The sequence below is a fragment of the Lynx rufus genome, unplaced genomic scaffold (assembly GCF_022079265.1).
Source record: "Lynx rufus isolate CCGP_SWC_20201006 ecotype Redwood Valley unplaced genomic scaffold, mLynRuf1.p SCAF_14, whole genome shotgun sequence".
Lineage (NCBI taxonomy): Eukaryota > Metazoa > Chordata > Mammalia > Carnivora > Felidae > Lynx > Lynx rufus.
The window spans coordinates 43,859,270-43,872,301 of record NW_025814828.1 but is presented as its reverse complement, the minus strand read 5'-3'; the positions used below and the strand labels follow the sequence as shown (position 1 = coordinate 43,872,301).

The 13,032-nt window shown below is 45.1% G+C and overlaps 1 protein-coding gene across 1 annotated transcript in view; it reads left to right on the top strand.

Moving 5' to 3' along the window:
• The first annotated feature begins 3,172 nt into the window (after nucleotides 1-3,172).
• SHROOM4 (shroom family member 4) overlaps nucleotides 3,173-13,032 on the top strand; it is a 52,790-nt gene continuing 42,930 nt past the window's right edge. Inside the window, exons 1-3 of the mRNA XM_047075790.1 lie at nucleotides 3,173-3,267; nucleotides 4,296-4,430; nucleotides 6,795-9,291. Of these exons, the coding sequence (XP_046931746.1) occupies nucleotides 3,173-3,267; nucleotides 4,296-4,430; nucleotides 6,795-9,291 (2,727 nt within the window). The remainder of the gene's footprint in view (nucleotides 3,268-4,295; nucleotides 4,431-6,794; nucleotides 9,292-13,032) is intronic.

Here is a 13,032-nt window from a genome sequence, read left to right as displayed (position 1 = left end):
ATATATACAAAGTGCTTAGTGCCTGGCACATCTAAGTGGTCAATTAATGGTCCCTGTTCTGTTTTTGTAAAGTTCATGGTATGTCAGGTACTACACTGAGTGGTTTCACACACAGGGTTGCATTTAATCCAGGTTATAATTCGTGAGTAAGGGGTTCTCTTCATAGTTTTACAAAGAACCTACAACTCAGAGAAGTGACTTGCCCAAGGTAACACAGCTAGGAGTGGAATGTCAGTGTAGACTGTCTCCAAGTCTAGGGATGTTTAGTAATAATACTAGACTGAGTATTAGACCCTATTGGTAGTTTCCTCTCCTTTTCCAAACTAGGGCTAGAAGTCTCCAGCTCTGGCTACAGTTCCTCTGCTAGGATTTTCCTTCCCATAACTTGTGGTTTTCTCTCAGTGGTCCCAAATCCCTATTGCCTTGCTTCTGTCTCTTTGGGATTGTTTCCAACTCCTGGAGAGACCCTAGATAGTAGATGCCTTTGTTAGCTACATTTCAAATTGTGGCTGAGGAGTGGTGTAGCCAAACCTTGATAGCAGATAGACAAATCTGGTGGGAGTACTTTTGAACAATCCAGAAGGACAAGTCTGAGCTGATAACCTTTATTATAGTACGTGCTATTTATTGACTACTTGTTATGTATCAGGCTGTGTCTCAGATGCTTTGAAAATATTATCCCTAATCCTCACCATAACCTAGCCAGGTAAGGATTATTGTTCCCTTTTTCAGATAAGAAAACCAAAGCTCAGATGGGTTAAGTGCCTTGCGTACAGTCACACATCCAAATTGGTAGAGTTAGGATATGAACCGAGATCCATCTCACTCATGCTTGTTTCCTTCCTTACTGGCCTGATACAGTTGGTGGGATGAGACTGTCATACATGGAATGATGATGTGCAATATAAAACATAATATTATTATAAGATAAATTGTGAGGACTAGATTAGTAAGGGCAAGCACCCTGGAGGACATGGTACTTGAGCAGCACCTTAAAGAATAGGTGGGATGCAGACTGACAAAATTAGAGGGGGATTCCAGCTGAAGAGAATAGTCAGAGTAATAACTAAGATAGGCTGAGGGCTTACCAGACCTTGTTCTAAGCATTCGACATACATTGTCTCATGTGATCTTTACAACCCCACGAATTAGGTTTTTTATCCCCATTTTAGACCTCTGAGAAGTGAAGTCACCTGTGCAAAGTAATAGTCTCATAAGTGGGAGAGCTGGGATTCAAACCAAGGTGGTCCATCTACAGAGCCTGTGCTAGATTCTATTGGAGAACCAATGGCAAAAGTGCAAAGTTGCTTACAGGACATGACTGGAGCACAGATATGGGAGATTGGGCCAGGTGGGTAAAGATAGCTCATAGACAGCTTTGAACATCTCACCCGGTTTATATTTGATGCAAGACAGGGGAAGAAACATGGAGCCAGGGAAGATTCTTGAATAGGTGAATGCCACAATTCAATTGGTGTTTGATGTGATATGACCCAAAAGCAATTACTGGAGATGGAACAATGAGAGACTGGCTGGCAGACTGACACGGTATTTTGGACATTATAGTGTTAAGGGCCTGGACTAGAACAGAAGGTGTTGGTGGTGGGTTCTGTGGAGAAGTGTAATTATGTAGAATAGAATCAATGAAAATGGAGAGAGAGAGAGAGAGAGAGAGAGAGAGAGAGAGAGAGAGAGAGAAAGAGGCAAAGCCAGAAAGATATAAAAGAAGACCCAGTAGAACTCAATGAAAGATTGGATGGCTGGGGGAAGATGGTATCAAGGCTGACCACTCACATTTTAAATCCTGGACTCTTCAGAAATCCTGGATGTGGAAGAAGGGCCCAAAATAAGAGAGGTGCCTTGTTCTCCACTGTATCTCAGCACCTGGAAGCATAGTACCTAGTAGAAACACATGGCTCTTAGTATGTAGCAATACACAGTACTTCTGTCAGCTGCTTTATCTACAGTTGTTATTGGATGACTACCAGGTAATATTAGCTGGAAAGATTTCTAACAACATGGCTTTGTGTGTGAAACTCTGGAACAGGCACCCCACCTCCTCCTGCTCTAAGGTCTTCTTGTACCTCTAGATTCCCTGCTGGGCATTCTGAAACCCATAATAGAACACTATAGTTAAAAGTGGGGGCCTCACTTGGCTTTTCTCCCCATAAATCTAGCCAGTGCTGCTGACCTGTGGCTCTGGTTCCTGACCTTTGACAAGCAGCTTCCCTTGCCCTTCCTCTTACACCTCCTTGTCCATGTCTGGCCTGTTACCACTCAACCCTTGTTTTCCCTAGCAAGGCTGTTCTCCTCAGGACTGCCTTTTTAGGCCTTGGGCCTCTAGAACCTTGTACTGCTGGGATTTTCTGTGTTTCCACTAGGGTGAGGGGCATTCCCAGCCAGGATGGAATCCAGCTCAAGTCTATCCACTACTGCTCCTAGGAGGTAGAGAGCTGATTTATCTCACTAGATTACAAGCTTGTTCAAAACAGGGGCCATTATCTTAGTCAACTCTGCACTGTTAGTGTCTAGCATGGAGCCTGCCACAGTAAATGACTGAATAAATTAAAGAGGCTATCATCTCTCTCTCTCTCTCTGTCTCTGTCTCTGTCTCTCATCTACTTATTTATCCTCCTCTTACTCTGTCATTCATCCCTTTTTCTATCACCATTTCTCTCTACTATGTATTCCTCTATAATCTCTCTCAGTTTTCTCCCACTGTGTCATTTGTTTCCTCTCTCACTCTTTGTTTTTAATTTTTTTAATGTTTATGTATTTTTGAGAGAGAGAGAGAGAGAGAGCATGAGTGGGGGAGGGGCAGAGAGAGAGGGAGACACAGAATCTGAAGCAGGCTCCAGGCTCCAAGCTGTCAGCACAGAGCCCGATGCAGGGCTCAAACTCATGAACTGTGAGATCATGACCTGAGCTGAAGTAGGACACTTAACTGACTGAGCCACCCAGGTTCCCTCCCTCTCTCACTCTTCTCTTCTCTTTCTTTCTTTCTCTCTCTTTCTTTCTTTTTCTCTGTTTCCTCCCCCCCCCCCCCCATCTAATCAACCTTCTCCTTATCTTCTGGTGAATTACCCAGGTCCCACGTGTGCTCTTCCCCATGTCATTCTTCTCCACTTGTAAGGGTGGCATCTATTCACGGGGAATATACCAGAGGACAGGAATGGGTCTTGTATATGCCAGTCAGTACAAGAGTATGGCTGCAGCCTCCAGCACCAGACACCTTGTGGTTGCCTCCAGGGCATTGGCCTCAGACCTGTATCCCTCTATGTACCCCCTCCATGCAGAGCAGACAGTCTGTCAGCCCAGCACTGCATCACTCACCACTTCGTGCTGTTTTCCCTGGCAGGAGTTGGGGCTCCTTTTCCCTCTCTGCCTACAAACTCAGGCATCTCACCTCTGTGCCCATCTTATCCTTCACTCCCTCAGTGCCTTCACCATGCTTTATTCAAATTAGCTCTCTCTCCCACTAATCTGTAAGCAAAGACTATGTTTGATTCATCTCTGTATCCCCAGAGCTATACACAGACGGTACATTGTGAAGAAGTAAACATATAACGAATGCTTATCACAGGAACAAGTGAAAATTGGAGGATTTGCAGCCTGGTGTTGACTTCTTTGAACTTCTCTATCACTTGCCTATTTTTTTCTTTAAAAATTTTTTTAATGTTTATTTATTTTTGAGAGAGAGTGTGAGTGGGGGAGGGGAAGAGAGAGAGAGAGAGAGAGAGAGAGACAGACAGACAGACAGAATCTGAAGCAGGATACAGGCTCCCAGCTGTTAGCACAGAACCCGATGTGGGGCTCAAACTTGCTGACCACAAGATCATGACCTGAGCCAAAGATGGACACTTAACTGATTGAGCCACCTACGCACCCCTTGCCTATTCTTTTCTTAGAGAAAAATGGGATGTTTGTCCAGATTGATTTTTTTCCTCAAAGACAACTTAGGGTAAGCTCACTGTTGATTGGGCAGCAGTACTCATTTATTCCACAAATACTTACTGAGCATCTACTATGGGTCTGGCACTGCTGTGTGTGCCTGGGATACACCCATGAGCAAGATAGCCCTGTGAAACTGACATTCTGTATGTCCATGCCTCATCCTCAGCACGAAGGAGATTTGAGTGCTGGGAGCCGAAGAGGGCCACTAAGATTCCCATACCAGCTCCTTGCAAGATGTTTTACTTCATTTAAGGGAAAGAGGGGGTGGGGGTGGAAGCTGCATGGGAAGTGATTTCAGCTCTGGTTCCCTAAGCTGACTTCCTGTCCCTTTCTTGCTGTAGGAGAAACACCCCTGTCAGTAGGCCACACTCATGGCATGTGGCCAAGCTGCTGGAAGGATGCCCTGAAGTGGCTACCACCATGCATTTCCCTTCTGAAGCCTTCAGCTTGTCCTGGCATTCCGGCTGCAACACAAGGTGAGTCTAGAGCCCTCCCCTTCAAGATGAACTGGAGGGTAGACCATCTGGCCACTCCTACCCTTCTGCTCTAGTTCCAGATGCATGCTATAGAGCCCAGAGTGCTATAATGGAAAATGGAGTGGGAATCCATAGTACTTGGGTTCTAGTCCTAGGCTACTTACTGCTAATTCTCTGTGACTTTGGGACAGTCCCTTTCCTTCTAGAAAATGTTTCCCTGAAATACTGCACTTGGCTTGCAAGACACAACACTCTTCTACTTTTCATCCTATTTCAGTGGCTGCTCATTTTCAGTCTTTTCCCCTAGTTCCTCCTAATCCCCCCGGGTCTCAGTGCAGGAGGGCACTGGGGCTCAGTTCTGGTTCTCTTCTCTAGCTACAATGACTCACTGGTGATCTCATCCAGAGTTCACCAGCTCTGTCACAGGGCCAAAGCCCTCAGAATGGGCACCTCTCTGAAGAACAGGGTCTATTTGCCATGAGGATCTCTCAATTCAGGGGGCCTAGTATTGTCTGTTGTGAAAACAGCTGCCCAGAAGGGGAAGAGAAATTTTTCTGCAAACTCGGAGCCCAGAGGGCTGCTGGCCTCAGCTATATTTTCCATTCCACAATAAGAACTTCCCTCTAAGAAGGAATTTCTGGTGATGAGGCTCAGGGAAGCTAAGGGTTGAGTTTGCCCTCAGTCAATGACTTTATTTAGCACCAAAAGACAGGAGCTCCGGGCAGAGGCAGTTCTGTTCTGGAAGAATACACTGAAACACATTCTTAGCTTGGCTCCTGTTTGAGTGGGAGTGTGGTTGTCTGCAGCAGGAAGGGTGGTAGGGTGGGTGGCAGGTTGCCTTACTAACAAGGAATTGATGGATTCTTAGTCCAGAAGTCACATGAGCAGAGTGGCTAAGTGGCAAGGCAGGAAGCAAGTATGAAGGGAGGCTGATCTGGGGATCTCGGGAGCCCTTGCCACCTCTCAGTTCTGGGTCTATGAACTATGGCCTTTCTGAGAACAGTCTGTGACCTCAGAGGTTCTAGGCATAGGGAGTTACTGGCATGACTTGGCTCACTTTGGCTTTGTTTGTGGGAAATGGTACTTAAAATTCAAGATTGTGTCTTATCCCGGTTCCTTCCTTGGTCTCCCTGGTTTGGCTTTGCTATCGGGGATGAGGGAGTGATGGGTATGCAGGGCCAGCCATAATATCAACACTAGTGATACAGAGGGTGCTGATAACAATATAAATTAAAACAAAAAGCAAGAGAGCAGCAGCTAGCTGTGTATTGAACCTTTGCTAGGTGCCTGGGCTGCGACAAGAGCTTTACATTTATTAACTGATGCCACCAACAAAGCAACCTGATATTATATTATTATTATTAATAATACAGATATTATTATTATTCCAATTTAACAAATAGTATAGCAGAAGAGCTAAGACATTGGACTCACAGAGGCTTGGGTTCAAATTCCAGCTTTGCTTCTTTAGCAGCTATGTGAGCTTGTCAATTTACATTGCTAAGCTTGTTTTCTCAGTTATTGGTGGGGGGATAATAATCTGTCCCCTTCAGTCTGAAATGAGACATTGTAAAGTGCCTGGCACATTGTAGGTCCTTGGTAAATGGTCACTACTACCAAGAAGAGAACCAGACGCTGCCTAAATTCCAGCCCTGTCTGGGTCACAAGCTACAGCTGGGTGATCTTGAGAAAATCACCTCCACAAAATCACTTCCTTTTGCAGGGCTCACTTTACTCCAGCAATTCTCAAAAGTGTGGTCCCTGGACCAACAAAGAGTACCAACATCACCTGGGGACTTGTCAAAGGCAAAAATTCTCAGGATTCACCCAGACTTAACACTCTGGGGATGGGGCCCGAAAACCTGTGTTGTTTGGACAAGTCCTCCCTGTGCGTCTGATGCACATTCAAATTTGACAGCCAGTGATTTACAAAGTGGGCTGGCTGAAATTGAATCAACCCTTTAGAGTCTCTCTCTAATACTAATATTCTGTGATTGTCTCTCCTGGCAGAGAGCCACATGCTGACTTCCTAAGGACAGTGACAGGCCAGAAGCAATTCTAGACTCACTGGCGGCAGGGAAACAGAGCACAAGCCCCAGTGGAGTTCTTACACTTTTACTCTTTGGGATCTTGCCCTCTCCTGTTTCCATATGTTGTTTTGTCTCCCATTTTACCACGTCTCTCTGGCGCCCCATTATCCATATCTTTCTCTGTTTCCCTTCTTCCTTTTTTTGCCTTATCTCCTTCTTATATGTGGCACGGGTGCCTCTGAGTTGTTCTGCCTTCTCCCATGGCAGGGCTGGCCATGGCGGGAGAGGGATGTGGTAATTTGGCTAACTAACCAGTGTGCCCTGTGTCTTGCAGTGACGTGTGTGTGCAGTGGTGTCCACTCTCCCGGCACTGCAGCACTGAGAAAAGCAGCTCCATTGGCAGCATGGAGAGCCTGGAGCAACCAGGCCAACCTTCCTATGAGGGCCACCTCTTGCCCATGGATCAGAACATGTACCCCAACCAGCGTGACTCAGCCTATAGCTCCTTCTCAGCCAGCTCAAATGCCTCTGACTGTGCCCTTTCCCTCAAGCCAGAAGAGCCAGGCTCTGCAGACTGCATCATGCTAGGCCCGGGGCCAACAAAAGCTGCCAGTGGCCAGCCCAATGTGACTGAGACCTCTGGAGGTAGCCGGCGCACCACCAATGGGGGTCACCTGACTCCCAGCTCCCAGATGTCATCCTGTCCACAGGAGGCCCACCACTCTGGGCCTGCCAAGGCTATCAGAGGCCCACCACAGCCTCCAGTGAGGCGAGACAGCCTTCAGGCCTCCAGAGCCCAGCTCCTTAATGGAGAGCAGCATTGGACCTCTGAGCATGTGGACTCCTTGCAACAGAAGGAGATAGTGAGCTTAGACACCGTGCTATCCCCAAGGAACCCTAACAGATTCTGCTGCCTCAGCGGGCAAGACCAAGTGACAAATGAGGGCCATCAGAACTGTGAGCTCAGCCAAGGTCCTGAATCCGGCCAGCAGGACTCTGAGCATCTACTGATGGAGGCCTCAGCCAAAGCCGTTGGATTCCCAAAAGTGTATGACAAAGCTTCCAGCATAGATTCCAGCCCACTCAAGAAGGCTTCAGCAGAACCAACTAAGGCTGCTTCTCTTGGAAGCCCTCCACACCTCACAGGACCCACGGGGCATCGTCATAGTGCCCCTGAACAGCTTCTGGAATCCCATTTACAGCATGTACACCTTGATATGAGGGGCAGCAAGGGAATGGAGCTCCCAACCGGGGAGGATGGGCATGAGTGGACTCTGTCACCTTTGCATAGCAGCCACACAGGGAAGAAAAGTCCATGTTCCTCCACAGGAAGAACCCAGGACCAGCCTAGCAAAGAGAGAAAGACCAGGCAAGTGGATGACAGGTCTTTGGGTTCAGGACACCAGAGCCCAAGCAGTTCCCCACATGGAGAGGCTGATGGACACCCTCCAGAGATAAGTTTCCGGGACCCAAACAGAGCCTGTAGAGCAAGCAGTGAATTAGCCAGCCAGCAGCCCTCTGCCTCTGGCTCCCTTGTTCAACAAATAAGGGATTGTTATTCAACCACTAAAGTAGCTGGCAGCATGGAGGCTACTGAAGAAGGGGACAGTGAACCCAAGGAACGTGGCCAGGTAGGTGAGAGACGAAATAGAGGGCCCCGGGGCCGCTCAATCCAAAACCGGCGTAAGAGTGAGCGTTTTGCTACCAATCTGCGTAATGAGATTCAGAGGAGGAAGGCCCAGCTCCAGAAGAGCAAGAATCCCTTGTCACAGCTGTGTGACACTAAGGAGCCAGTGGAAGAGACTGAGGAGCCCCTAGAAAGTACTCCACGTTCTGCCTCGAACTCATGTCTTCTATCTTCATATAAAAAACCACCTAGCCCCAGGGACAAGCTCTTCAACAAGAGCATGATACTCAAGGCTAGGTCTTCAGAGTGCCTCACCCAAGCCACTGAGAGCCATGAATCCAGGACAGGCTTAGAGGGACAAATAAGCCCCGGCCAGAGGCCTGGCCAGCCCTCTTTTGGCCTGAACACCTGGTGGAAAGCATCTGACCTGTCCTCCTCAGACTCTGAGAAAACAAATGTTCACCGTGGAGTCTGTGGAGGTCACTGGAGATGGTCTCCAGAGAACAACCTACAGCCACATGTGGCACTATCCATAGAAGGCCCTTCTAACCCAAGTGACAGCAAGGAATTGAAGGTTTCTACTGCCCAAGCTGGGGAGGAAGCCATCCTCCTTCCCTTTGCAGACAGAAGAAAGTTCTTTGAAGAGAGTAGCAAATCCTTATCTACATCACATTTGCCAGGTTTAACCACTCATAGCAATAAGACTTTTACCCAGAGACCAAAACCTATAGACCAAAACTTCCAGCCAATGAGCTCCAGCTATAGGGAATTGAGGCGCCATCCAATGGACCAATCATATCATTCTACAGACCAACCATATCATGCCACAGACAAATCATATCATTCGGTGTCACCCCTTCAGTCAGAAACTCCTACATACTCAGAATGTTTTGCAAGCAAAGGTCTAGAACCATCCATGTGCTGTAAGTCGCTGCACTGTGGGGATTTTGACTACCACAGGACCTGCTCCTACTCCTGCAGTGTCCAGGGAGCCATAGTCCATGACCCTTGCATGTATTGTTCTGGGGAAATCTGCCCTGCTTTGCGAAAGAGAAATATGATGCCAAACTGCTACAACTGTCGGTGCCACCACCACCAATGCATCCGGTGTTCAGCTTGCTATCATAATCCCCAGCACAGTAGCCCTGAGGATGGCAGTTTGGCACCTAGCAACACTTGGAAACCCAGGAAGCTGACAGTGCAGGTAAGGACTTGGTTCTTGGATAGTTTTGCTTCCATTATTCTCTTGGTGAGGAGAAAGTGAGGCAAATCATTGGAAAATGTAATGATTACAATTCCTTTAAACTGTATAGCCCTGGCTTATCCAAGTGGTAGCTTAGTAACCTTGGGTAAGACACTCAGCCACCAAAGTTGCAGTTAACCCATCTTTAGATGAAAATGACATTTGCCTCACAAAATGGACAGAACTGGGATGTATATCCTGACTGTAAAATTGGTATCTGAGTGACCTTGAGCAAGTAAGTCATTCAACCACCAAAACTTGCATTACATGACCTTTTAAAAATGTTATTTATTTATTTTGAGACAGACAGAGAGAGAGAGAGAGAGAGAGAGAGAGAGAGAACATGAGCAGGGGAGGGGCAGAGAGAGGGAGAGAGAATCCCAAGTGGGGTCCACACTGTCAGCGCAGAGCCTGATGTGGGGCTTGAACTCACAAACTGTGAGATCTTGACCTGAGCCGAAACCAAGAATCACATGCTCAACCGACTGAGCCACCTAGGTGCCCCACAGGTACATGATTTTTAAAGGGGAAAAAAACAGAACTTTTACCTCATAAAATGGCCAGTACTGAGAGAAGTCTTATTACCTCATCTCTAAAGTAGAGGAAAATAATGGCTGCCTCATATATCAGTTGTGAAGATCAAACAGGTCTAATGCCTGACAGAAAATAGCACTTATTCCCTTCCAATTCCTGCTTGAAAAACTACTTGGACCTGCAAAACTTGTAAATGTCCCCCAGGTTTTCTAAAAAACAAATCCTTATGCCCTTCTCCAGCCTATCTTTGTCAGAGGCCCAGGTCTAGACTAGCTGTTGTTATACTCTGGTTATAACCTACCCCCCACCCCCAAACACAGGCTACCGCCAATCCCCCAAGGGACTCCTGAGAGGATCCCCTATGTCCTTACCAGCTCACTGCCAGGTTCCTTCCCCATGACTTCCCTAGCGCCACCTTTTGGCTGGTGCACTCAAATCAGAAGTTAATTCCTGTGTTGAACTGTTGTTGCAGAGGCAGACACTCCTGAATGACTTAGTGTGTGGAGTTCTTCAATACACATTCTTTGAAGAACAAAAAAAGGAAACTTAGGGGTGAAAGAAGCTTTACACAAAAGAGTATATGCTATTCCTTTTATGTAACATTCTATAACAGCTATTCTGTGGGAAACAAGAAAACACTGGTTACCTATGGAAGGTGCCACAGAGACTGAGCAGGAAAACGCATGAGGGAACTTTGTCAGATGGTGGTAGTGTTCTGTATCTTGATAACCATTTGAGTTACACAGGTGTATGCATTCATTGAAACTCAACAAATGTGCACTTAATACTTGTGCATTTCCCTGCAAGTAAATTTTGCCTACAAATATTATAAACAAATATCAAACTTTATTTAATATGTATGCTGATGTTTTTGAAGTATATTGATGTATACAACTTATAGTTTTCAGCATACAAATGTTGCAAATATTTAGCTATTATCCCTAGAATTTCATGTTTTTGATGCTATTGTAAATGGTATTGTTTTCTTAATGTCAAGTTAAAATTCATTGTTAATACTATATGGAAATACAATTTAATTTTGTATATTGGTCTTGTATCCTGCAACCTTGCCAAACTCACTAGTTCTAGTAGCTTTGTGGTAGATTTTAAAAAGATTTTCTATATAGACAATCATGTCATCTGCAAATGAAATTGTTTTTTATCTTCCTTTCTATTGTGTATACATTTTCTAGGGGGGGGGGCCTTCTTGCACTGTCTAGGACCTCCAACACAATGTTTAGTAGAAATAGTAAGTGTGGCTAGTGTTGCATTGTTCCTAATCTCTCCATATTAAGTTTGATGTTAGCTATAAGTTTTCATAGATGCCCTTTGACGGCTTGAGGAAGTTCCCTTCCATTCCTAATTTGCTGACAGCTTTCGTCAGGAGCAGATGCTGGATTCTTTAAAATGCTTTGTCTATATCTATTGAAGTGATCTTATAGTTTTCTCTTTTACTCTATTGATACGGTGAATTCTATTGATTGATTTTTGAAATAAGAACAAGACTAGATTTGCTAATATTTTGTTAGGGATTTTTGTGTTTATGATGATCAGGGATTTTGGTCTGTAGTTTTCTTATAATGTCCTTGTCTGGTTTTCATGACAAGGTGCTGGCCTTACCAAATATGTCGGGAGGTTGTTCCTCCTCTTCCATCTTCAAAAAGAGTTTGCATACTACTGGTATTATTTCTTCCTTAAATGTTTAGTAGAATTTATCATCGAAGCCATCGGGACCTGGAGTTTTCTTTGTGGAAATATTTTAAACTACAAATTCCATTTCTTTAATAGATACAGGTCGTTTCAATTATCTTTTTCTTCTTGAGTGAGCTTTGGTAATTCATCAAGAAAAATCTGTCTATTTTCTTTAAGTTTTCAAATTTATGGGGATAAATCTCTTTGTCACTTTAAAAATGCATCAAGAATGTAAGATAGATTGGTGGATGGGTAGAGGAGTGAATAGGTATGGAATCAGGCAGATGTAGTAACATAATCATTGCAGAATCTAAGTCGTGGGTATATAGATGATTGTAAACTTGTTCAACTTTTCTGGATGCTTGGAAATACTTAAGACAAAATGTTGAAGCAAAGAGGAGAGGAAATATAAAATAATGATTAAAAAATCACTGATGCTGGAACCAGACTGCCTGCATTCAAATTCCTAAGCTTCCCCATGTGAAAAAAAAAAATGCAAGTAATAACTTACTTCATAAGTTGGTTGAGAGGATTAAATGGTGGAACAAGGGTAAAGCACTTAGAACAGTGACTACCAGAGAGTTATCATCTTTTGAGTGTGAGTTATTGTCTCCTAAACTAAAGGGAGATTTGAGCTTAGTTTGAAATGTTTGCTGAAAGAAGGTCCTGCGAGTAGACAGTAGAGGAAGTAGGCTGAAGTTGGGGGAAAGGACATGATGGCTTGCAGGAGTATTGGCCCAGAGCTGGTAGCTCCATAAGAGAAGGAGATGAAATGTGAAGGTTGCAGCAGTTGGTAGCAGCAATGCAGGTGTGCCTGTGCCCACACCATGCCTCTCCTTTTGTACTCTGAAGGAAGGGGACACAATGGGTTCCCGATGCCAGTTAGACCAGCTCAGCAAGTCTACTTATACACTAGGCTTTCAGATATGTGAAGCCACTTCATGCCTGTTTCTTCCCCTGCCACCTGAACACACACATGTACATGCCAGACATAGGAAAACTTACAATATGGGATAGGACACCCCAGGTCAAATGACCAAGGTGCTTGTGATGGTCGGTGGCTGTCTGAAGTAGGGTTGAGATTCTGCTCCTTATGGCCCCTGAAAGAGGTTAGGGAGCTAATTAGCTCCTTAGTACTTTAAGAGAACTAAAATCAGCATGCACTTACATTCCTCATACTTCATGCCAGTTAGTTTTTCACATATTATCAGATTATTTCATTTAACAATTGTTTGAGATTAAGGTATAATAGGATCCCCATTTTTAAATAATTTTTTATTTTTTATTTTTTTATGTTTATTTATTTTTGAGAGAGACAGAGTGCAAGCAGGGAAGGGGCAGGGCGAGAGGGAGACACAGAATTCAAAGCAGGCTCCAGTCTCTGAGCTGTCAGCACAGAACCCGATGCGGGGCTCGAACTCACGAACTGCAAGATCACGACTTGAGCTGAAGTCGGACACTCAACTGACTGAGCCA